The sequence below is a fragment of the Penaeus japonicus genome, unplaced genomic scaffold (genome assembly GCF_977035675.1).
Source record: "Penaeus japonicus unplaced genomic scaffold, GWHDUDI00000001_assembly GWHDUDI00000040, whole genome shotgun sequence".
Classification (NCBI taxonomy): Eukaryota; Metazoa; Arthropoda; class Malacostraca; order Decapoda; family Penaeidae; genus Penaeus; species Penaeus japonicus.
This window is the reverse complement of record NW_028234442.1, coordinates 6,857,163-6,879,928: the sequence shown is the minus strand read 5'-3', so window position 1 is coordinate 6,879,928 and position 22,766 is coordinate 6,857,163. Positions and strand designations below refer to the sequence as shown.

At 43.1% G+C, this 22,766-nt stretch overlaps 2 protein-coding genes across 2 annotated transcripts; both read right to left on the bottom strand.

Moving 5' to 3' along the window:
- Positions 1 to 263: 263 nt before the first annotated feature.
- LOC122257420 (uncharacterized) lies at positions 264 to 665 on the bottom strand. The gene has a single exon (XM_043022692.2). The coding sequence runs from the start codon at positions 663 to 665 to the stop codon at positions 264 to 266; it is 402 nt and encodes a 133-aa protein (XP_042878626.2).
- A 918-nt stretch (positions 666 to 1,583) lies between these two features.
- LOC122257418 (uncharacterized) lies at positions 1,584 to 2,808 on the bottom strand. The gene is made up of 4 exons (XM_086534029.1): positions 2,659 to 2,808; positions 2,148 to 2,469; positions 1,967 to 2,022; positions 1,584 to 1,811 (listed from the first exon to the last, which is right to left on the bottom strand). Exons 1-4 carry the CDS (start codon positions 2,806 to 2,808, stop codon positions 1,584 to 1,586), a joined length of 756 nt encoding a protein of 251 aa, XP_086390155.1.
- Between the last annotated feature and the right edge of the window lie 19,958 nt (positions 2,809 to 22,766).

Genomic DNA, 22,766 nt, shown 5'->3' with positions numbered 1-22,766 from the left:
TAGACATGGGTTGCCGGTGCGGATCCTCTGTCTCCAACTCCTCCGGTCTTGTGCATCTTCTTGTGCAACTCCAACTTCCCTCATGTCTTCGTGATAACAGTCGTGCAATCTCCGTTTCGGCCTTCCTTGTCTTCCTCTCCCAATCTCCATTCGTTCCACTCTTCTACCAATACACTCTTCGTCCCTCCGTTGCACATGCCTATGCCATCTCAACCGTCCCTCTCGCAGCTCATCTTGCAACCTTGGCACTCTCAACGTTTCTCTCATCTGTTCCTCATGCGCTCTCTTCGCCTCAGCCCTGAGCACCACCTCAGCATTCGCATTTCAGAGACTTCCAACGTTCTTTCCTGAGTCTTAGTGAGTGCTGTAGCCTCCAGTCCATATACGATTGCAGGTCTTGCAATTGCTTTGTGGATTCCGCCCTTCACTTTGGCAATTACTCTTCTATCACACAACACTCCTGTAACTTTTCTCCAGCTGTTCCATCCTGCCTGTATTCTCTTCGCCACTTCTGCTTCTGATCCACCATCTTCTTGCACTGTTGACCCCAGGTATCTAAATCCCTTCACTCGTTGCACCCTTTCACCTCCTAGGCTGATGCTTCCATTTCTCTGCATCCCATTACCAGCATTAAAATATTCTGTCTTAGTTCTGCTAACTCTCATGCCGCGCCTCTATAAACTCAAGTCCACTAGAGCATGTTTCTTTGTCATTCGTGCATATAACAATTTCGTTAGCATACATCATGTCCCACGGTGATTGCCTTCGTACCTCCTCTGCCAGACAATCCATAATGATTGCGAATACCAAAGGGCTAAGTGTCTAACCCTGGTGCATCCCTACCTTGACCTCGAACTTCTCGCTTGATCCTGATTGGCATCTAACTTCCGTTGACGAGTTACAATACCTATCTAGTACCAAGCGTGCATAGCTCTCTGGTACTCCTTTTATTCTTGGGCTGTTCCACACTTCCTCTCTCGGTACGTTATCATAGGCCTCTAATCCGTTTATTTAGGACTCGCTCCTAAATCTTCATCGCGTGTGACATGAGTTTTATGCCACGATAGTTCCCGCAATCCTGAATGTCCCCTTTGTTCTTAATGATGGGAATCAGTGTGCTGGTTCTCCATTCTTCAGGCATATTACCAGTGTTGATGATGTTAATCCAATCGGTCAGCAGTAACTATCGTTTTATTTGTTTTATTTTTATGCTTTAGATTAATCCAGACAGAGGGAAGGATAAAGAACTGTTCTACCCTTTGTTCCCTAAATATTTCCAAACTTCAGCGGGTATGTTGCCAGGCTCAACACTATTCCAGTGCTTCATTTCCTTCAAGGCGGCCTTCTTGTGATTCTTTTCACAGGCTCCCCTTCTAATGGTGGTATATCTCTCTCCTTTCCCGTGCATTCTCGACATTCATCAGATGCTGGAGGTATTCTTTCCATTGGTTCTTTATCTCTTCGTCACTGATTAGAATATTTCCACTGGCATTCTTTATTGTCTTTACACGTCCTGAGAATTTTTGTGTCTCTGCTTCCCTACTCTTAGTGCCTTGTTGGTTTCATCTTGACTCTCTTATAGGCTACATGTCTTCATAAGCTATAGCTTTCGCTTTAGCTACTGCCCATTTAGCTATCTTGTTAGCCTCCTTGAAAGCCTTGATTGCCTCCTCTGTCCTGTTGTGGTCCCTATCCTTCTTGTATTCTTTCTTTCTCTTCAGTGCCATCTGTACTCCTTCGTTCCACCACCAGGTCTCTTTCCCCTCTTTCTTACCCCCGAAGTTTTCCCCAGCGTCTCCTTTGCAATTTTCCTTATTTTGTCACAGACTGTTTCCCAGTTTCTGTCTCCTTGTTCCAATTCCGTCTCTACTCTTTGTACAAATTCCTCCCGATATTCACTTTCCTTAAGCCTCCATCATTTCGTTTTCCTTATTCCTTTAGGTCGCATGGACCTGATCATTCCGACTTTGATCTTGCATACTAGTGGGCTGTGTTGTTTCGCCACACTCTCCACAGGTGAAACTTTGTAATCGAGTACATCTTTTAATTGTTGCAATATAGTCTATCTGAGTGCCGTCGTCACCACTTTTGTATGAAAGCTTTTGTTGTTCTCTCTTCATGAAAAAACGTATTGACCAATGCCATACCTCCTGCTGTTGTCCAGTCTACAATACGATCACCATCTTCATTTCGTACGTCCACTCCGTGCTTACCCATGCAATCACTTGATCCCTTGTTGCCTTCACCCACATGACCATTCAAGTCGCCACACACCCACGGCACTTCCAATGATGGCACACTCTGAATAACTGATCTGAGCTTGTCCCAAAATTCATCCTTTTCTCCCTCATCGGATCCTGTTTGGGGGGCATATGTACTGGCAATATCAGTCACCACATTGTCCACTTGAATCTTGATGCTTATCAACCTGTCCGATTCTCGATTCACTTCCAAGATGCCTTTCCGTAGCTTTGGGTCCAGGATGATTCCAACCCCATTTCGTCTGTTGTCTGTGCCGTAGTAAAACAGCTGATACCCACTACTAATTTTTTTTTTACCCTTCTATTTGATTTCCTGGACACACAAGATGTTAATTTCTCAGATCCACCAGCTCCATGCTCCGCCCTGTCAAACTCCCAACATTTAATGCCCCCAAACCATCACTTTCTCCACCTTCTCCTCTCTCTTCTTCACCCTCCTCTGGGCTAGCTTCTTTAGCCGTGTCCACTCTTGATACGGTAGCCGTAGCTCCTTTGTCTCAGGTACACGGCAGTCTACCTGCGCGTTGCCTTCGGTACGCCCTAGCATTATTCTCTCTGAGATTTCGGATCCGCATCATAATAATGGATTGGCAGCTTTATTAAGGCCGGATGCCCTTCCTGACGCCACCACAGTTATTGGCGGTGGGCCTAGCCCTTGCTTAAAAGGCAGAACCTGCAAGGCAGCAGGGTGTGGATGGCCGTTGGCTCTGCCTGAGATCCTCCGGCCCTTGGCAGGTCTTATTTTTAATCCCGCAGGATGTCCACACATCCTCCTCACCAGGTGGAGCTTGGTGGGGGGAGCCGGTTTAGTCGCTCAACACCCGACCATGAGGCAGGTGGTACTGGGTTACATGGTACCAGCAGCAGATCGACCGTGACCTAACCTAACCTGATAATGTATATTCTCAATCATTTATAAAAACAAATAAAAGGAAATAAATACTTTTTGCTACGAAAAATCACCGTGAATCCACAGTGAAAACATCCTGCAAATCGATAAAATAATCGCTGAGAAGAAGCTAATAATGTGTCAAAAAAAAAAAAAAAAAAAAAAAAAATCGAGAAACGCCATCTTAAAACAAAACAAAACAGAAAACAACAAAAAACAAAAAAAAACATCGCATGATCTCACGCTACTTACCGCCTTTTTATTTGTTTACTAATTATTTTGGACTCACCTCACCCTCGTCGCAACCTGAACTAGCAGAAGGGATCACCTGGTTAGTTCTTTGGAGAGAAATGTAAGCCTCCACACCACGTCAAAGTGATCGCTGTTGGTGGAGCCCCCCCCCCCTCCCCCCTCCCTCCTCCCTTTGTCCGAGGGTGTCCCTTTTTTTACCAGATGGTGAGTGGCTGGGGGTATCGTAAGGTGTGGAAACATCTTCACAATTAATCATGAAGGTGAAGAGAGAGAGAGGGAAGAGGAGGAGGAGGAGTTGGAGAATGGGAAAAAGAGAAAGAGAGAGAGAAAGAAAGATTGGAGAGAGAGGAGCTCAAGAGAGAGAAAAAAGAGAAAGAGCGATAGAAAGATGGAAGAGGGGGAGGAGGAGTTGGAGAGAGAGCGAGAGAGAGAGAGAGAGAGAGAGAGAGAGCGAGAGAGAGAGAGAGAGAGAAATATACAGAGAGAGGAGAGAAGTATGTTGGGGGTTGGATGAGAAGAGAGAGAGATTATCTTTGTCATATTGTTACTATATTTTTCTTTAATAATATCATTATTACTGTCATCATTATCAATATGAATGTTCTCTCTCCCTCTCAAACGTCGCATACGGGAGGACGACGCAAGTCACGCATATAGAATATTTTATTTGTTCTATGTTCATGTGTATGTAGGAAATGAGACAGGAATTCAAATGTAGGAATTCGGACGGCTTAATTGCATATTTCATGAACATAGTAATACAAATTCAGAATTATTTACCAGAGTATTTCTTCTTCTTGGAAAATATTCTAATTCAGTATTGGCATGACTCGTATTCAGAGATTCAGAGAGATTTGCGAAGACGTCCCTTCGCCCGGGCTATATGCACTTGGCGGCCCGGCCTCTGCCAGCTATAAGTGCTGACTCATCTGATCATCATCACTGAATGCTTACCGTGGCGGTTGGATTGCCTGAAGGCGCTCCAGTTGCCAGGGGGAAAGCAATAGGCATAGCCGCCTTACCGACCCGGCGGCTGTCGTCTCTGAGCCCTGCCTGAGGAAGCGAGTGTGCTCGCATTCCATCAGGTAGTGCTCTATCTTGGCGTCCGGCGCGCCACAATACTCACAGCGTCGCTCATCATGCCCAATGGTGGGAATGATTTGCCACGCACAAGGGTAGCCTAATCTCAGTCTGTGAAGACTGACTTCGGCTCGCCTTGGTATTTTATTAGAGAGTATCAGCGACTCATAGCCTGTGGCGTCTGAGTACCAGCTGGCCGAGGGGGAGGTTCTCGCTTCCTCTATGTCGCTGCAGGGCACCGACCTGCCCTGCAGCCGTCGTTTTACGCCTTAGCAGTTCTCGGCTAGGATGCACCACAAGATTACTCAAGGGTTTTTTTCCTGCCTTCCTCCGCTAGCCTATTAGCTACATCGTTCCCTTTAATACCAACATGGCTTGGAATCCAGTTGATGATAATGCGTCTACCCTGATCCAGGATTCTCTGAGCAATGGTAAGAATCGTGGTCAGAAGATAAACGTTATCAAGGGGCGTGCTTTGCTGCAGGCTGTCAATGGCGGCCCTAGAGTCTGTATGTATGACAACATGCCCGTCCGTCTGGGCTGCATGGGCTAGGGCTCCCATAATAGCGACAGCCTCTGCTTGGAGCGAGGAGGCATTGTCGGACACCCGCATAGCTTGTGCTATGTCCCTTGCTGCAAAACCGGCGCCTGCAGTGTGGGAAATGGGGTCTACAGAACCATCCGTGAAGTAGGTTTTACTACCCGGTGGAGTGATTTCTGCAATGTTCCTCTCCGCCTCAGCCTTCAAAAGAGACGGAGAGTACTCGGTCTTTCTCCTTGACAGGTTCATGACAGAATACTCTATCAAGGATCTTGCCCATGGCGGGGCTGTGGCATAGTTAGGGTGGGGGAGGTCCTTGCCTTTAACCAACAGTGTCTCCTTGAGCTCAAAGCATATCAACACCCTGGCTGTATGAGACAGCCAGGAGTTGTTGGCAAAGAGTTCATGGTTCTGTGCAAGCCGACGCTGCACTTTTTGTCTTAGCTGCGAGTCCGGCAGGGACTGTAGGACTTTGGCAAGAAACTGAGCCGCCATCTGATCAATCCGGATGTCCAGAGGGAAGAGGTTGGCCTCCAAGAGGAGGTTGGTAACCTTAGCCCATATAGGAGCACCCAGGATGATCCTGTCAGCCTCGTTTTGCATGACGTCAAGCCTTTTCCTGAGTCCAGGCTTGACCGTAATCAGGGCGACGGAGGCGTAGTCCACGATGGGACGGACAGCGTGCACATAGAAGGATCTTAGTACACGGTGCCCAGCCCCTAAGCGCCGCCCTGACAGAGCTCTCATGACAGAGAGTCTTGCCATGGTCCGTTCTAGGAGATATTGAACCTCCGAGCGGAAAGTAAGCTTACTGTCAACCCATACACCCAGGTATTGGAAGACGTGAACCCACTCTAGCTCTAACCCTTGGACTCGCAGCCTTTGGTCTCGGACGTCCTGTTTCAGCGCCATTGCCTTCGATTTGGCTGCTGAGATCTTAAGCCCGACTCTACGGCATTCCTCAGACATTAGATCCAGACAACGCTGGGTCTTTCTGACTAAGTTCTCATTCTGCCTCCCAACGGAGATAAATGACTCGTATGACTTCAACACACACACACACACACACACACACACACACACACACACACACATATATATATATATATATATATATATATATATATATATCATATAACTAACTCATTGCCAATGTTCTTATTCAGCCAGTCTTGCCTTTGATTTACATTCATTACTTCTTAATCCCTTGCCATGAGTTACAATTACTATTTTCAGCGATAACGGAAGGCTATTGCTCTTACGGCACTATTGGCTTTTATTAGACGAAAGTAGTTTGTTTTGAAAAAAAAGAAAAAAAAAAGAAGGGCGTCTTTGGTAGAGACAATCTATCAACGCGTTCAAAGTTTGTCTGATGTTGTTTTTAGCTTCTGTAGATGCTGACTTGCTGCTGAACGCACTGCCAGGAGTATGGCAAATTATGGGAAAAACTGTTTAAAACCTAATTTCACACATCACGCTCTCGAAACAACAACAACAGAAAATCCACATGCTCGTCTAAAACAGTACTATAGAGGCATTACCGAGAGAGACTGGGATAACGGCCATGTTCCACCCTGACATTTCCCGTTTCCATTGTAAAAAACGATAATGAAAGAAATATACAGTATTTGTTTAAGTACGTTTTTTTCTTAACAAATGGTAAACAGATATAAAAAAGGTCATCGTTTCATCCTGTTTCTACATCTATTTTCTGTCTCTCTCTCTCTCTACAATCCTTTGTATCTAGACATCTCTCATTCTACTTCTATGTTTCTCTCTGTATTTAGACATCTCCCTTTGTCTCTGTATTTCGCATATGCATCTCTATATGATAATTGTATCTCTGCATCTCTCTGTATCTTTACAAAGTTGTTTGTGTCTCTACATATTTCATTGTATTTGTATCTCTACATGCCTACTTTACATTTGCAACTTTCTGTTTTTCTTCAAACTTCACTGTATCCCTGTGCCTTTGCATTTTCTATTGTCTCTCTGGATCTCTCTGTATCTATTATTTAATTGTATATCTGCATCTTTCTTTTTGTCTTTACATCATTTTCTGTGAATATTTTATTCTATTTCTGCATGTTCACATCTTCCACTGTGCCCATGTATCTTTACATCTTTCACTGTACCCCTGCTTCATTCTGTATCTTTCACTATTCCGTGGTATTTTTGTATCTCTACATCTTCCATTTGAGATATCTGATACCAACCTATTATTGACTTATTTTCATGTAATCAAAGAATGTTATTTGATTTAAATCTACAGGGACAAAAACTAATAAAAGTGTAAATTATTCACCCAGCCGACTGAGGAGCAGATAGATCTTCATATGAAGCCATTCTTTACATACTATATCCGATTACAGTAACGAAATAGTTTGTTTTTTGTCCGCCTTTAAATAGTTTATTTATCATATGGCATGTTTTAAAGCTTTGTTTTGTAACCGTGGTATTTATGGTTATCAAAGGCATATTACATGACCAGCTGTAAGTCATAATTTATCTCATCGAACATTAGCATAATCAAAGGAACGCTGAGACACCATGAGTTTGGGAAAATTTACGCTTATTTTCTATAATTCTTTTATTCATTTATTCACTTTTTTTTATCGTGCCCATGGATTGTTTATTTGTTCTTTATATACACAAGGGTTTAGAAACATATCTAACTAGATATAACTACAATAGTCACAGTCAAGTAAATGCAAGAATGAGTGGCAATAATAGCAGGTTTGGAATGGGCGTGGTTTAGATGAAGACGTAAGCCACCTAATGCCACCTTCTTGACGTCCCAACGTCATGGTATGTAATACTATATTTACAGTATGTCAAAATGATTAAATAATGTGTATCTTAAGGAGAAATAACTTCAACAGTGTGTTGTTGTTGCTAGATATAGCCCTATGGAAAGATATCTTAGTTGAGAAGGGATTTTTTTTTCATATGTGGGATATATGTCCTTACTAATCTCGAATAAAAAAAAAAAAAAATCACATGGGTCAAACGTTCATCTCTTTTACAGTAGGTTTTACTTATTCCCACCACTGGGATGACATTGGAAATTTATTGACATGAAGATCCAAGAAATTATTGGGGGATGTCACTTTCCTTGGAGTGATGCAGCTCCTGAGCGATTTTGAAAACGACGTCAAGTTGTAGTGATGTGCTTCGCCCCAGCCATCCCTCCAGGACCAATGCACGAGTGTCCCCTTTGTCGCCACGAGGGGGAAGCGGCGCCAAGAGATGGCGTTGCCCTGGAGGGCCTACTACTCGCTCCCTCCCTGGAAGGAGGGCCTACCACATGCTCCCTCCCTGGAAAGAAGGGCATAAAACCCCCTGCGAGGCGTTATTCGGGAGCAGATAGCCTCTTGTAAATGAGCCACAGCTCGACAACGCACTGCTCACAACCTGTGCCCTTTTGGCACTTGTTGTTTTTCTTACTTTTTATTGGAATTTTATAGAATTTTACTATTGGTCTTAAAAGGGTGCGGCCATAGTTAAAACTCATGGCCAGGCCAAGGAGATGATTTTGAATATGGAAGGAGGAGAGACCTTTTGTTCTTTTGTCTATATATATATATAATAAACTTTGATGATCGGAACTTGTGACTTTATATCTTTCAAGACCTAATTTGATAAAACACTGAAATAAGAATGTTTGCCTGACTCTAGCCACGCCTGCTCGGCAATGTCCTGTGTAGGAACTCTTTCTTTCCACATACAAACTGACATACACTCATACACATACATAACATACATTTTACACGTCTTCGACTGTCTCGCACATACACGGGTGCTGATCCCTTATCAGCTGGTGGCAGCCTACCCCTACACAGGACAGGATTCACGTTACCATGGATTCAATCGGGACTTTACTTCGGGGCAAGGGAATGTCTCGGGGAATCACTACAGCTTATTTATTTTTGGTGATCAGCGGTGGGATCTGAATGTTTCAGGCAAGCATTAATTTCAGGTATTCTTTCATGTGGGTTAAAAGTTTGTTTCAGGGATTAAAAGTCCAGTATTTTTCGTTTAGGTAAAGGTCTATTTCATTAATTTAAAGTAATGGGTAAACGAAAGCTGCGGAGAGGGTTAGTTGGTGAGTCAGAGGCAGGTCCATCGGGAGAATCTTCACGAGACGATTCCAACACGAGTGGTGAGTTGACCCTTTTGCCCAGAGAAAACATGGACATTTCATTGTTTGACGAGTTGCAGACTCAAATTAATAGTCTGAAAACTCTGGTTAATGATTTGCAGGTAAGGAACTCTGAATTGGAATTAAAATTAGAACAGAACAGGGCAACACCAAGTACTAGTGAAGCTTCTTCCCGTGATTTTGTTGAATATGTTGTACAGAAGGAAGCGGTAATTATTTTTAAGGCCGAGACCTCTGCTGCTCAACCACTTAAAAGGAATCAGGAGGTAGAGAGTTGGATCCGCAGCATAGAGAACGTAACTAGACCTCCCACTGATTCTGCCTATATTCGCGCGGCGAAGGCTTCTTGCAGAGGGACGGCAGACTTGATAATAAATGGACCCCTGTTTGATAGAATTGTAAGCTGGGAAGAGTTTAAAGTAAAGTTAAGGGTTAAATTCAGGGGGACATGTTCTGCCACAGACTTTTTTAGAATACTTGAAGGATATAAGTTGAAGTCCGATCAAGCTCCTCTTGATTTTTATGTTCGTTTAGAGGGTAATGTGTACCAAGGTTTTTATGATTATCCTGGAGCCATAGGGGATCCTGACGAATTGATCAGGAGGGTATTTTTAAGAGGTTTGCCATTTTGGTTGAGGGAAGCTTTAGTCCTAAAAGAGGATGGTTCGTTGTCGGAGATTGTCGATGCTTCTCAGAGGATTTGGAACCTTCGAGTTGGTGTAAAAGGTGAAAGTGAAGGTAATGTGAGTACCCCAGAGACAGCAGGTGAACCTGAGTACCCAAGGAGAAGTTTTCGTTCAAGGCAAGTAGCTCCTGTTGAAAGGTATTGTTCTTACCACAAATCTGATTCCCATGATACAGCCGACTGTCGAAGTCGTAAACTGACGAGGTGTTTCCTGTGTAACAAGGAAGGACACTTTGCAAACAGATGTCCCTTTCTCGCGGCCCGCCGGGACGAAGAGGTTCCGACCCCAGGCGCAGGACCCCAAGGAACCAGTAATGCCCGTGAGTAGCCAAGTAAAACATGGGAGACCAATAGTACACTTGCAGGTTAATGGTCAAACGGCTGAAGGATTTGTGGATACAGGATCAGAAGTGACTATACTTTCCCGAGATGCCATGGAAAGGTTTAAAATACACCGACCTTTCTCTTCGTCGAAAACCCTGCGAGGTGCTTCGGGACGACAGTTTCAGCCTGAAGCGGAAGCGACGGTAAGGATTGAAATCGCTCCTCATGTCTTCTGCTTCCATAAAGTATGTATAGTGGATGGAATATCTTTCCCAGGTGATATTTTACTGGGCATAGACTTACTCCGAAGATTCAACTTCCGGCTAATCTCTTATCATTCACCCCTTAGAAAATATATGGTGTTTAATGGCGTGAAGGTGCCGCTCACATATTCCGATGCCTCCTCAAGGGAAGTGCAGGTGATTAATAAGACCATCCCCGGAAGAGAAAAACCTGGTTCAGGTGGACGGACGTGCAACATGGGTGAGGTAGCAAACAGTGTTGTGGTTCAGAAGACAGTGCAGTGCCCTCCCCATAGTGGTGTTTTTATACATGGACAAGTGCAGAATGGAACCAGGCATCCGGAAGTATGTATCTGTGGAATTACTGATCGTGTTTTAGTGCCTAGGACCGTGGTGACTGTAAAAACGAACATGGTTAATGTGTGGGTAGTGAATGATGGACCAAAGCCAGTGACACTTAAGGGGGGTATGGTTATTGCAAGAGTTGAGCCAGTAGGACAAACTTTTCACCAAGACTCTGCGGCAAGGGAAGTGCCTCCTAAGAACTTTGTGCCCACTAGCAGGGAGGATAATGATGGGGATTCTCTAAGCAGTGTTACAGAGGAATTCATCGACGATTTCGATGACTTTTATGGGACCCAAGATTTCGGCTACACTGAGGACCAATATACCGTCTTCCCTGAAGCTAATTTCGAAACCTACACTGTGAATGAGACGGAAGCTAGCTTCGACATACCGAAGGAGAAGGTAAACCATCTTACCATTGAACAGAGATATCAATTGTTCTCTATTTTAAACAAATTTCCCAATTTATTTAAGGAAGGAGCTCCACTGGGGAAGGTGCCAGGTATTTCCCATAGGATAGTAACCTCCAGTGAGACCCCTCTGAGGACCAGACAGTGGCGTCTACCGGAACATGCAAGGACCACCATAAGGGAAGAGTGTGATAAGATGCTTACTGGTGGCATCATCGAGCCTTCAAAATCTCCTTGGTTGTCCCCCGTGGTTCTGGTCAGGAAAAAGGATGGGCAGGTAAGGTTCTGCATTGACTTTAGGAACCTGAACAAAGTAACGATTGGGGATGCATATCCAATGCCCCGTATAGACCAGACCATTGATGAACTGCATAACACTGAGTGGTTTACTGCCCTTGATGCCCGTTCTGCTTACTGGACAGTGGAAGTAGATCCAGAGGATAGGCCTAAAACGGCTTTTTCAGATGGCCACCGACTTTTCCAGTTTGCCAGGCTTCCTTTTGGACTCGCCACGGCCCCATCCACCTTCCAGAGGGCCATCAACACGGTATTGGCTCCAGTCTTGGGGAGGCATGTGCTAGCATACCTGGATGACGTGGTGGTTTACTCTCGCTCGTTTGAAGAACATCTCGAGCATCTGGAAGAAACGTTAGACTTGCTCAGTAAGGCTGGTTTCTGCCTAAATGTCGGTAAGTCCTCCTTTGCCACTCATGAGTTCAAATTTTTGGGATATCTCATAACCCAGGAAGGGATACAGCCAGACCCAGCAAAGGTAGAGGCCATTAAGACCATGAGGCCCCCTCAGAATGTGAAAGGAGTCAGACAGTTTTTGGGCTGTACAGGGTTTTTCAGAAAGCATATCCCAAATTATGCCATGATAGCCGCCCCACTCACCTCTTTAACCAGGAAGGGAAGATCATTTCGGTGGACAGAAGAGCATCAGCAGGCTTTTGAGGAGCTGCAGCGACGGCTGATGTCGGCACCAGTCCTCCGGAAACCCGACTTTAACCGTCCCTTTGAGGTGCACTCCGATGCATCACAGGTAGCCATCGGAGCATGTCTTATGCAGCGAGACGGGGAAGAGGTCCCTCATGCTGTTGCCTATTTCTCACGAAAGCTTAGGGAGGTAGAAAGGAGATATCCCGTGATTGATATTGAGGCCCTGGCAGTTGTCGAAGCTGTCAGAAATTTTGATGCGTATCTTTATGGCAAATCATTTGTGATTTATACTGACCACCGGCCTTTAGTATACGTATTTAAGCAGGTCACGAAGTCGATCAGGATGACAAGATGGTCCCACGAACTCTCCTTCTACCAGTACGAACTTCGGTACAAACCAGGTGCTTCCCATCATGTACCTGACCTCCTAAGCAGAGCAGTAGCGGCAACATCTCTTGTCATGGACGCCCAGAAGATTGCCGAAGAGCAACGGAAGGACCCCCTATGGACTGAGATTATCCAGTACCTTCAGGAACAGAGACTGCCCCGACGAAGAACACCCTTTCCTTTAGAAGAATTCGAGGTAAGCGATGGCCTGTTGTACCATTTACGTCACCTTCCAGACCGTGTGATCCAGCAGCTAGTGATCCCTCGCACCATGAGGGATGAGGCAATAAGATCAGTGCATAGCGAACCAACAGCAGCCCACCCTGGAGTCTATAGGACTTACACGCGTCTGAGAGACCAGTATTACTTTCCTCAGATGTTGATGGGCGTCAAGAAGTTCGTGGCAGCATGCCCCCAATGTCAACGGCGAAAAGGAGTTGCGGTGCGAAGGGCTAAATTAAGTTCAGCCCCAGAGGTGACACAGGTTATGGAGAGGGTGTCGGCAGATCTTCTAGATTTGCAAGGATCGCTGAATGGTTACCGCTACGTTCTGGTCATCGTAGAACATCTTACCAGGTATTTGCAGTTGATACCTTTGAAGAACAAGGATGCAGAAACAGTGGCTAATGCATTTGTGGAGAAATATGTGACTCTTTTTGGACCTCCTAATATTTTAGTAACGGATTCTGGGGGTGAATTTAAAAACCGTCTATTTTCCCAGGTATGTGAAATGTTGAAGATAAAGTTGGGATATACCACGGCTTTCCATCCACAGGCTAATGGTATGGTAGAAAGGAGTAACAGGGTTATAAAGGATGCCCTGGCTACCCTGGTAGGAGACCACCCGGACGAATGGGATGAGCTCCTTCCGTACGTACGTCTCGCCCTGAACACGGCGGTACACAGGAGTACCGGACAGCCGCCGTTGTACCTCATGATAGGGAAGGATGGTTATTTCCCTGTAGGGCTGACGAACCGGCAGGAGGTTGATGAAGGATCCGCTCAACGGTTCCGCGAAAGGCTCAAGGAGGCTCGAGCGGTTGCAGTGGAAACGGCCCGTCGCGCACAGTCGATATGGGCCGAGGACTACAACCGGAGAGTGCGGCAAAAGTTCACACCAGCAGAGGGTGATCTTGTTCTCGTCAGAGAGTACGCCCGCCGGACAGGAGTGGCAGGCCGAGCTCTTGGTTCCCGGTGGAGTGGCCCTCTGCGGGTGAAGAAGCAGGTAGGCCCTGTCAACTTCATCTGCCAGTCGACGCAGCCGCCTTACCGAGAGAAGAGTTACCACTGTAACCAAATGAAGCGCTATGTGGTGCAAGAAGAGCTCGAGTTCTTCCCTGAGGGTGATATGGACGATGGAACCGAGGATCCCGGTGTCCCTGGTACGAGTAACCGGGAGTAAGCGCGTCCACAACCTAATGTAGGTATTGACCTTCTGTGGTATCCCTGGTTATGTCCTCTTTTTAAGGAAGGGTTTGGTTTCGCCGTGTAGAAACTTAGAGTGGGTTATCCCTGTCTCGATTTCTTTTGATGGCTCATTTTACTTGGTTTAATTTTAAGTTTGATGTTTTAGGTTTGGGTATTTTGATGTTGGGTTCAGCCAGTTTTTAGTTTTATCTGTTTTTGTATTTTGATAATTTATTTTTTTAATGTTGGCTGATTTTTATTTAAGGTCGTGGTTCTCTCCCTTTTCCATATTTTACATTCATTCTTTTGCCTGGATGGTGATTTTTATCTATGCTCGGCATTAAAACCCCTTGTTGTAGTGATGTGCTTCGCCCCAGCCATCCCTCCAGGACCAATGCACGAGTGTCCCCTTTGTCGCCACGAGGGGGAAGCGGCGCCAAGAGATGGCGTTGCCCTGGAGGGCCTACTACTCGCTCCCTCCCTGGAAGGAGGGCCTACCACATGCTCCCTCCCTGGAAAGAAGGGCATAAAACCCCCTGCGAGGCGTTATTCGGGAGCAGATAGCCTCTTGTAAATGAGCCACAGCTCGACAACGCACTGCTCACAACCTGTGCCCTTTTGGCACTTGTTGTTTTTCTTACTTTTTATTGGAATTTTATAGAATTTTACTATTGGTCTTAAAAGGGTGCGGCCATAGTTAAAACTCATGGCCAGGCCAAGGAGATGATTTTGAATATGGAAGGAGGAGAGACCTTTTGTTCTTTTGTCTATATATATATATAATAAACTTTGATGATCGGAACTTGTGACTTTATATCTTTCAAGACCTAATTTGATAAAACACTGAAATAAGAATGTTTGCCTGACTCTAGCCACGCCTGCTCGGCAATGTCCTGTGTAGGAACTCTTTCTTTCCACATACAAACTGACATACACTCATACACATACATAACATACATTTTACACGTCTTCGACTGTCTCGCACATACACGGGTGCTGATCCCTTATCAGCTGGTGGCAGCCTACCCCTACACAGGACAGGATTCACGTTACCATGGATTCAATCGGGACTTTACTTCGGGGCAAGGGAATGTCTCGGGGAATCACTACAATGTATCTCAGAACGCAGCCAATATTATAGTAAATGAATCTTTTGTACTGATCTTGTTGCGATTCTTATTGACATTAATTGATTATCTCAGTTTAGATTAGGCGTGTAATTAGAGGCAAATAAGCACTCTGAGGTTATAATTTAGCTTCGAAGATAGTGTCAAATATGGTGTTTACTGGTTGGTAAACAAAGGTTAAGTTGTTTCAGATTTTGTATTTTAAATCTAATTGACAGATAGTGTGAATGACATGCCTCAAATGTGTTTCTCTAGGAGAATTATATTACAAGATATGGTCTGGTTTGTACAGCAGTAACGCGCCGGCCCCACATCCCCGTGATCGACAGATCGAGCCCCGTCCAAGTTCGTGAGATTCCACTGCCACCTGGCGGTCATCGCTGTGGTTGGGCACCATGGTGGATGAGGACCAAGAGCAGATCGAGTCGACATTCATTGGCATACTCTCACTCTTTGACACAAGCGGGCTCGCCATACTGCTGTAAGGAATCCCTCCGTTCTTCGTCCCTCCATGCGAGCCTACCTACGATCTCTCGCTTCCACAGCTCTGGAGTCCGGAGGCGACTTGGCATTTTTAAAAAATTATTTTGCATTTGTACTGTATTTCTGTCATGTTTTTATTTCCTCATAGCATGTTTTTGTCTGTTTTTAGTTCGCTTGTGTTTTTGTTTCAGTTTACCTTACCAAACGTTTTCTTTCTTAATTTTTTTTTGCTTTTTGTTTTACCGAGTCTGTTTTTGCTTTTATCTCCTATTTTAATTGGCCATTTTATTGAGTTTTAAATCGCTGTTTTACGGGGTATTTTTATTTTTCCTATCAGTTGTTTTTATAATATTTTGTCGAATCATGATGACGTGAAGGTACACCTTTACAAATGTCGTATTTTATTTGTTCATTACTTTATTGTAGATCTCTTTTATTTTGTGATTTTATTCTATTGTGTTTTACGACAAGCTTCCCCATATTTTTTTACTGAAATTATATTTTATTTTTGAATTTATTATTTTTACGTGACCTGTGACGTCACAAAGCTTATAAATATGACCCGTTTTACACCAAATACAGTCAGTCTATACCAGTCAGCGGTAGTTTTTGTTACTCCTTTTCCACCTGAAACACCGGTTACCAGAAGAAACCAGCAAAGAAAAGATAAGTCTTGGGATCCTGACATTTTATTATTAATAGGAGCTGGACGTGATTTCTTTTTACATATATATAAATCTTAACAGTGAGGTTTTGTGTTTTTATAGTTTTGCTTGCTTTGTGTTTTTTTTACTTCTCATTTATCATCCCTTCAGGACTTGCTGTGTTTTTGTTTTAACTTTAATTCTTTGCCTTTTAGTTATAGCTTTTGGCCTTTGCCATTGTTTTTACTTCAGTTTTTGTTTTTAGAATCACCTTCAGTGACCCTTATGCTGACATGTTTTAGTAATTTGTTTCTTTTGTGTACGGCCTTTTGCCAGAGGATCATTTATGATCCCTCTTTCGTTTTAGTTAGTTTTTAAAATAAGCCCTTAGCTTAGCACTTCCCTTTGGAGTTGCTCTTATTTTTATGGCAGTTTGATAATTTTAGGATTTCATTAACCTGTTTATTCTTTTATTTGTTTTATCTATTAATATTATCTAGTGCTCTTAGTCTATGTTCTATCTAATTGTTGATAGGCTAAACGTTGAGGAGCTATATACTGGAACTTCCCCATTCTGTTTTTGTTCAGATTCCCTTCTTCCACGCTACCATATTTCATGGGGATCTGATTGCAGGGGTCTGATCAAGTTCATACTTGCATCCCATTTTGCCAGCTTCGAGGAAGGGGTTGGTAGTGCGGGGCCCCTGCGATACAATTGATACGCTACACTGCTTATAAGCCCGGCGAAGAATCTGCTTCGTAGATTTGGCTTATCCTTATTAGAAGATTTGTTGTAGGTTATCTGAGTGCTCTGATATTTATTATTTAAATGGTCATTAAGTGATCAAGGCATGATTTGTGCATGTCTTATTCATTGTCCAAGAATTTGTGTGGTCTTATTAATGGGCAATTATTTTTACTTCAGTTGCAAACATTTATTGGAGCATAAAATCATTCTAATATGCACCAAAATAGGTTTAGTATAAAATCACAAACATGACAGCACCACTCTCTCCCAGCACCAGCAGGAGAGAAACCCTTGAAGGATACCTACCTGCAGTCTTCAAAGAGCGATGGCACACAGCAGGGTAAAGTACTGGCCATGTGCAGTGACTGTTTGCTCTGTTTATCAAAGAATCCTTATATGTATCAACACTCATTTGAGGCCCAGTACGGAGAGTGATACACAAAAAATCGAGTACAAAGTTAAACATAAATTTTGCTAATTATGTGCAGAGAATGATATACAAGTGCTGTTTTATAGAATCCTGCATGTAGAATGATGTATTAGAACTACTTTCATGAAACCCTGTGCAGAGAATGATGTAAAAACACTGCTTTCATGAGACTCTGCATGAAAAATGATGCACATGCACCACTTTTATTAAGTGACATATAATTATATACAGAGTTATAACTTGATGAAAACTACAACAGTACTTTCAAAGCAGAGGACTCTCAAAGCAGGCTGCAAAAGCATCTTTTACGACGGCTACTGACGGCAACGGAAGCTCATCTGCGCACATAGTAGCTAGGGACGACGCCTAGAGAACCAAGAGGCGCCTGGTGCATGTTATCAACTCCACACAGTCGCATCGACTCGCATGTGCAGACTAGTAGCAATTATGTATCAATCCTCTACAAGACTTTATGGCTTTCCAACCTTGTTGTCTTTCTATTCTTTTTCACCATCTATCACAACCATGTGAAAGTTAAATGTATGAGGGACAGAGTCATCACATTATCTATTTTTTTTTTAAGGGGTTGGCGCTTATATACCTTCTCCGCCTCATTTGCAAATGACAGTTAATCTAGTGATATAACAGATATTCTTTCAAGACAAAGAGGACATTGAGAAGACTGGGGTCAAGGATTAGAAAAAGTGGGAACTTTGCCTCTCTCCCGCCTCGTCATCTTATCAGCATGACTCCTAATCCTCACTCACATTCACACTCAAACACACAAATGCACACAGATGTTAAAAGAGACACATGGCATTTTAAAGCAGAATTGCAATATGCAGCTTGGACCACCTTCAAGTTATCTTCCTTCTTGCGGTACTGGGTTGATGACCGTGTATATATATATATATATATATATATATATACATATATATATATACATACACATCTGTGTGTGTGTGTAAGGCTAGTACAGTGATAGCGCGTCGGCCTCACATCCCCGTGGTCGGCAGATCGAGCCCCGTCCAAGCTCATGAGTCTCCACTGCCTCGCCCGGTCTATATGCACGAGGCGGACCGGCCTCTGTCAGCTATAAGTGCTGACTCATCTGATCATCATAACTGAATGCTTACCGTGGCAGTTGGATTGCCATTTGCCAGGAGGCAGTTCAGTTCAGTTCAGAGAGATTTGCGAAGACGTCGCTTCGCCTGGGCTATATGGATGAGGCGGGCCGGCCTCTGCCAGCTATAAGTCCTGACTGATCTGATCATCATAACTGAATGTTTACTGCGGCGGTCGGATTGCCTGTAGGCGCTCCAGTTACCAGGGGGCAAGAGACAGGCATAGCTGTCTAACCAGCTCAGCTGCTGTCATCTCTAGGCCCTGCCTGAAGAAGCAAGTGTGCTTGCACTCCATCAGGTAGTGCTCTAATTTGGTGTCTGGCGCGCCACAATGATCACAGCGTCGCTCATCATGCCCAAAGGTGGGTATGATTTGCCACGCACAAGGATAGCCTATTCTCAGTCTGTGAAGGCTGACTTCAGCACACCTTGATATTCTGGGGGAGAGTATCAGCGACTCATAGCCTGTGGCATCTGAGTACCAGCTGGCCGAGGGGGAGGTTCTTGCTTCCTCTCTATGTCGCTGCAGGGCACCGACCTGCCCTATAGCAATCATTTTATGCCTTAGCAGTTCCCGGCTAGGATGCACCACAAGATCACTCAAGGGTTTCTTCCTGCCTTCCTCTGCCAACCTGTCAGCTCAGTTGTTCCCTTTGATACTAACATGGCTCGAAATCCAATTGATGATAATGCGTCTACCCTGATCCAGGATTCTCTGAGCAATGGTGAGAATCATGGTTAGAAGCCGTACTCACCATAGTGCACACAAGTCCGGGCAGACATCTGCTCCGCATATGAGGTTTATCCTTCTCTTTCTCCTCTCGCTTTCTGTATATATATATATATATAAATTTTACCTCCCTGACTGTGACTTGAACCTGAGCTGTCAGATTGACAGATATGGACCTGAATCCAATAGACCACATGACCAACTAAAAGAATTGTCTAACCAGATGCATTACAACCATCATGGAAATTTCCAATGTGTTCATAGCAGAGCAGTGATAGCGAGGTTTTACAGACAATTCCCGTGGGCGCTCGGCAGCAATGAACCAGAAATTCAAGTCCTAAATCAGATTACCGAGGTTATATCTATGTGAGAAAGATGGTAGAATGCAGTAACGCATTTAATATAGAAATACAAATTTTACTTCCCTGACCGGGACTTAACCTGAGCCATCAGATTGACAGATGCGGACCTGAATCCAATAGACCACACGACCCACTAAAAAAATTGTCTAACCAGAGGCCTTACAACTGTCATGGAAATTTCCTATGAGCTCATATCAGAGCAGTGATAGCGAGGTTTTACAGACAATGCCCGTGGGCACTCGGCAACAATGAATCAGATATTCAAGTCCCAAATCAGGTTACTGAGGTTATATCTATGTGAGAGTCCCGGTCAGGGAGGTAAAATTTGTATTACTATATTAAATGTGTTACTGCATTCTAGCATCTTTCTCACATAGATATAACCTCGGTAACCTGATTTGGGACTTTAATTTCTGATTCATTGCTGCTGAGATACACACACACACACACACACACACACACATATATATATATATGAAAAACTATACAAGTCAATATGTTCGAAGCCTTAATAAGCAATAAGTCCGTACCATCTTACGGGGCTAGTCACTTTCATTGACTGATGCGACCAACATTCATAACCTGCGTTTACAAGTAACATTCACATGGCCTTGTATTTGAAGTAAACAGGTGAGGCTAGGCATGCCTACTGATTTACTCTTCGGTGACCCTGCGTTTGTGGAGCCATCTATGTGTAAAGATAAGTAATAAAATTGAACCGCAGTAGACAATGCATGTACCCGCCGTCAATGTGTTTAAAGTATGTATTGTGTGACATGCCGCCATGAAATTACGTTACGGAATCTTGTAAAACTAACAACACTAAGATAAGAGGAGTGAATTCATGACATGAATATAAACGAAAAAAAGTAAAAGAAATTAGGAATATATCCCTAAATGATGCCTTTGCGGACACGAAAGTAGGAAAGCGCGCCATTTTGAGAACCTACTCTCAATTATAATTATTTTATGCTCTCATATTCACCTTATCTGTCTTTTTCACACTCTACTTCTCTCTGCCTCTCTCTCCCTACCTCTAATTATATCACTTCTTATTTTTATTTTTAATTCCCTTTCTTCTTCACCCTTTCCCTCTCTCCTTCTATTCTCACACTCTACTCCGTCACTGAATGTACCGTAGGTTATCTATTTTCTGTATCTACTTATCAGCCGCTCAGTCGTCACCGAAACACAGCAAACTTTTTCTTACATGACCTTCAGGCGTCTCGATCGCTGTTATAATTATCATGATTACTAGTATCTCGTATATTATTAATATTCTCCCTGTCGTTGTTGCTGTCGGCTTGCTTATTATCACCCGCGTTCAACTTCGAATTGTTGTTCTCATTATTACAGCTGCCACTACTCCGGATGAGGATTTCATAGATAGTGAAAAAAGAGAGAAAAAGAAAGAAAGAAAAGAAAAGAAAAGATTAGAAAAAATATATATGTATACATATATATATATATATATGTGTATATAAATATGTATACACACACACACACACACACACACACACACACACATATATATATATATATATATACATATATATACATATATATATATATATATATATATATATATATACATATATATACATATATATATATATATATATATATATATATATATATATATATATATATATATATATATATATATATATATATATATATATATATATATATATATATACACACACACACTGTGATGGGTATAGATTACTCTAATATCCACACATAGAGAAATATAAGGTTGGTGTCAAACACAGCAGCTGATACAATAACAATATATTATAACTTCAATAATATGACACGATATAATATATATATATATATATATATATAGATATAACAAGAAATGACTCTGGAAATAAAGATCGGGATTAGCACTAGTTCACAATCGTAGATGCAGAAGTGCGAATAGTTGGTGTTGGTGATTAAGGTCAAGGACCTCGAGTGACTTCGCTATCGTCAGTATATCTCAGGACGGCTCGCTAGGCGGGGCGATGAGCCGTCTACAGGAAAGTAGGCGTAACTATTCCAAGTGTCAGCTTGGGTCGCGATTTCCTGATTGGCTGACTTCGGTTCATCATAATTCATAGGTCCGCCCTCGGGTCAGCCTTTGAGGGTGATATTCCTATGATGGAGAGATGACCAGAATTTCCAGAAGGGCTAAAGTTGCAGGTGCTGCCTTTAACGAATCTTTGCCCGATCCTGGGGGATATACGAAATCCGATAATTGTGAAGGTCACATCTGTGTATTGTAATTTGATCATGTATCTCAGGTCAGACATATGCTCTGTTAACCGTTAAACATAAATACTTTCATATCGCTCTACCATGCTACCCCAAATCGTCCCGATTTGGTAAGAAATAAAGTAGGAAGCTTTATACTTAACTGAGGATAAGAATTCCTTGATCAGGGGAACTCTATAAGAGTAGTATACGAAGAGACAGCAACATCCGGCAGATTCTTGATTAATGCACAATACTACACGGAATTGCAGCATGGCAGGCCTCGAGATCAGCTCCGGAATTACAGGTTTAACACACCTGGGAGGTGTGCTTTTCTGCATCCGTCAATATCATAACTTGAAAAAAGAGTATAAGTACCTGGCGCCTTACATGGCTTTAGAGAGGTAAGTGGGGACGTAGGGTAGAAGGCATAGTTCGGTATATGAAAAGGAAAATAATTCGTGCAACAAGGAAAAAACATGTTAGTAATATATCGAATATTGTATCAAAATGGTTTTTATGTTGTTTTATTTTTTTGTATTATTATTATTATTATTTATATTTTTTTTTTGGATTTGATTTTTTTTTTTTTTTCATAGAATATTATATAGCATGAGGGTAACTGATATATGCAACAGAATCATGGGTATGTTTTACTTGCTTGTTTTTCAATGCAACTCGCCTGTAGGTGATGCAATAGCACGCTCCCAAGGTTATCATCAACATACACATTCCGGCGACGGTAACGTATACGGGATAAATGTAAGTTGCGTGGAACAGGCTGAGCGGGGTAAATGCATCAAGCTGTTGCAAAGTAGGCATCTGTTGAAAGGATATACTAGGAAGAGAAATGTTATAGGATGGCAATGATACCGACATGGGCTGCAGGTAGGAGGTATTCATTGCAATCTTCCTTGTGTAGGTATGGGTAGCTGGAATAAATAAGGATAAGG

Bases quoted from the DNA above. Each gene is read 5' to 3' on its own strand.
- LOC122257418 (XM_086534029.1), bottom strand. From the start codon at position 2,808: ATGCTAGGGCGTACCGAAGGCAACGCGCAGGTAGACTGCCGTGTACCT. The intron at 2,470-2,658 runs GTTTGGGGGCAT...CTGGACCCAAAG, and splicing joins AGAAGGTGGAGAAAGTGATG to CTACGGAAAGGCATCTTGGA. The intron at 1,812-1,966 runs GTCGGAATGATC...TGACAAAATAAG, and splicing joins CACTAGTATGCAAGATCAAA to GAAAATTGCAAAGGAGACGC.
- LOC122257420 (XM_043022692.2), bottom strand. From the start codon at position 665: ATGAGAGTTAGCAGAACTAAGACAGAATATTTTAATGCTGGTAATGGG.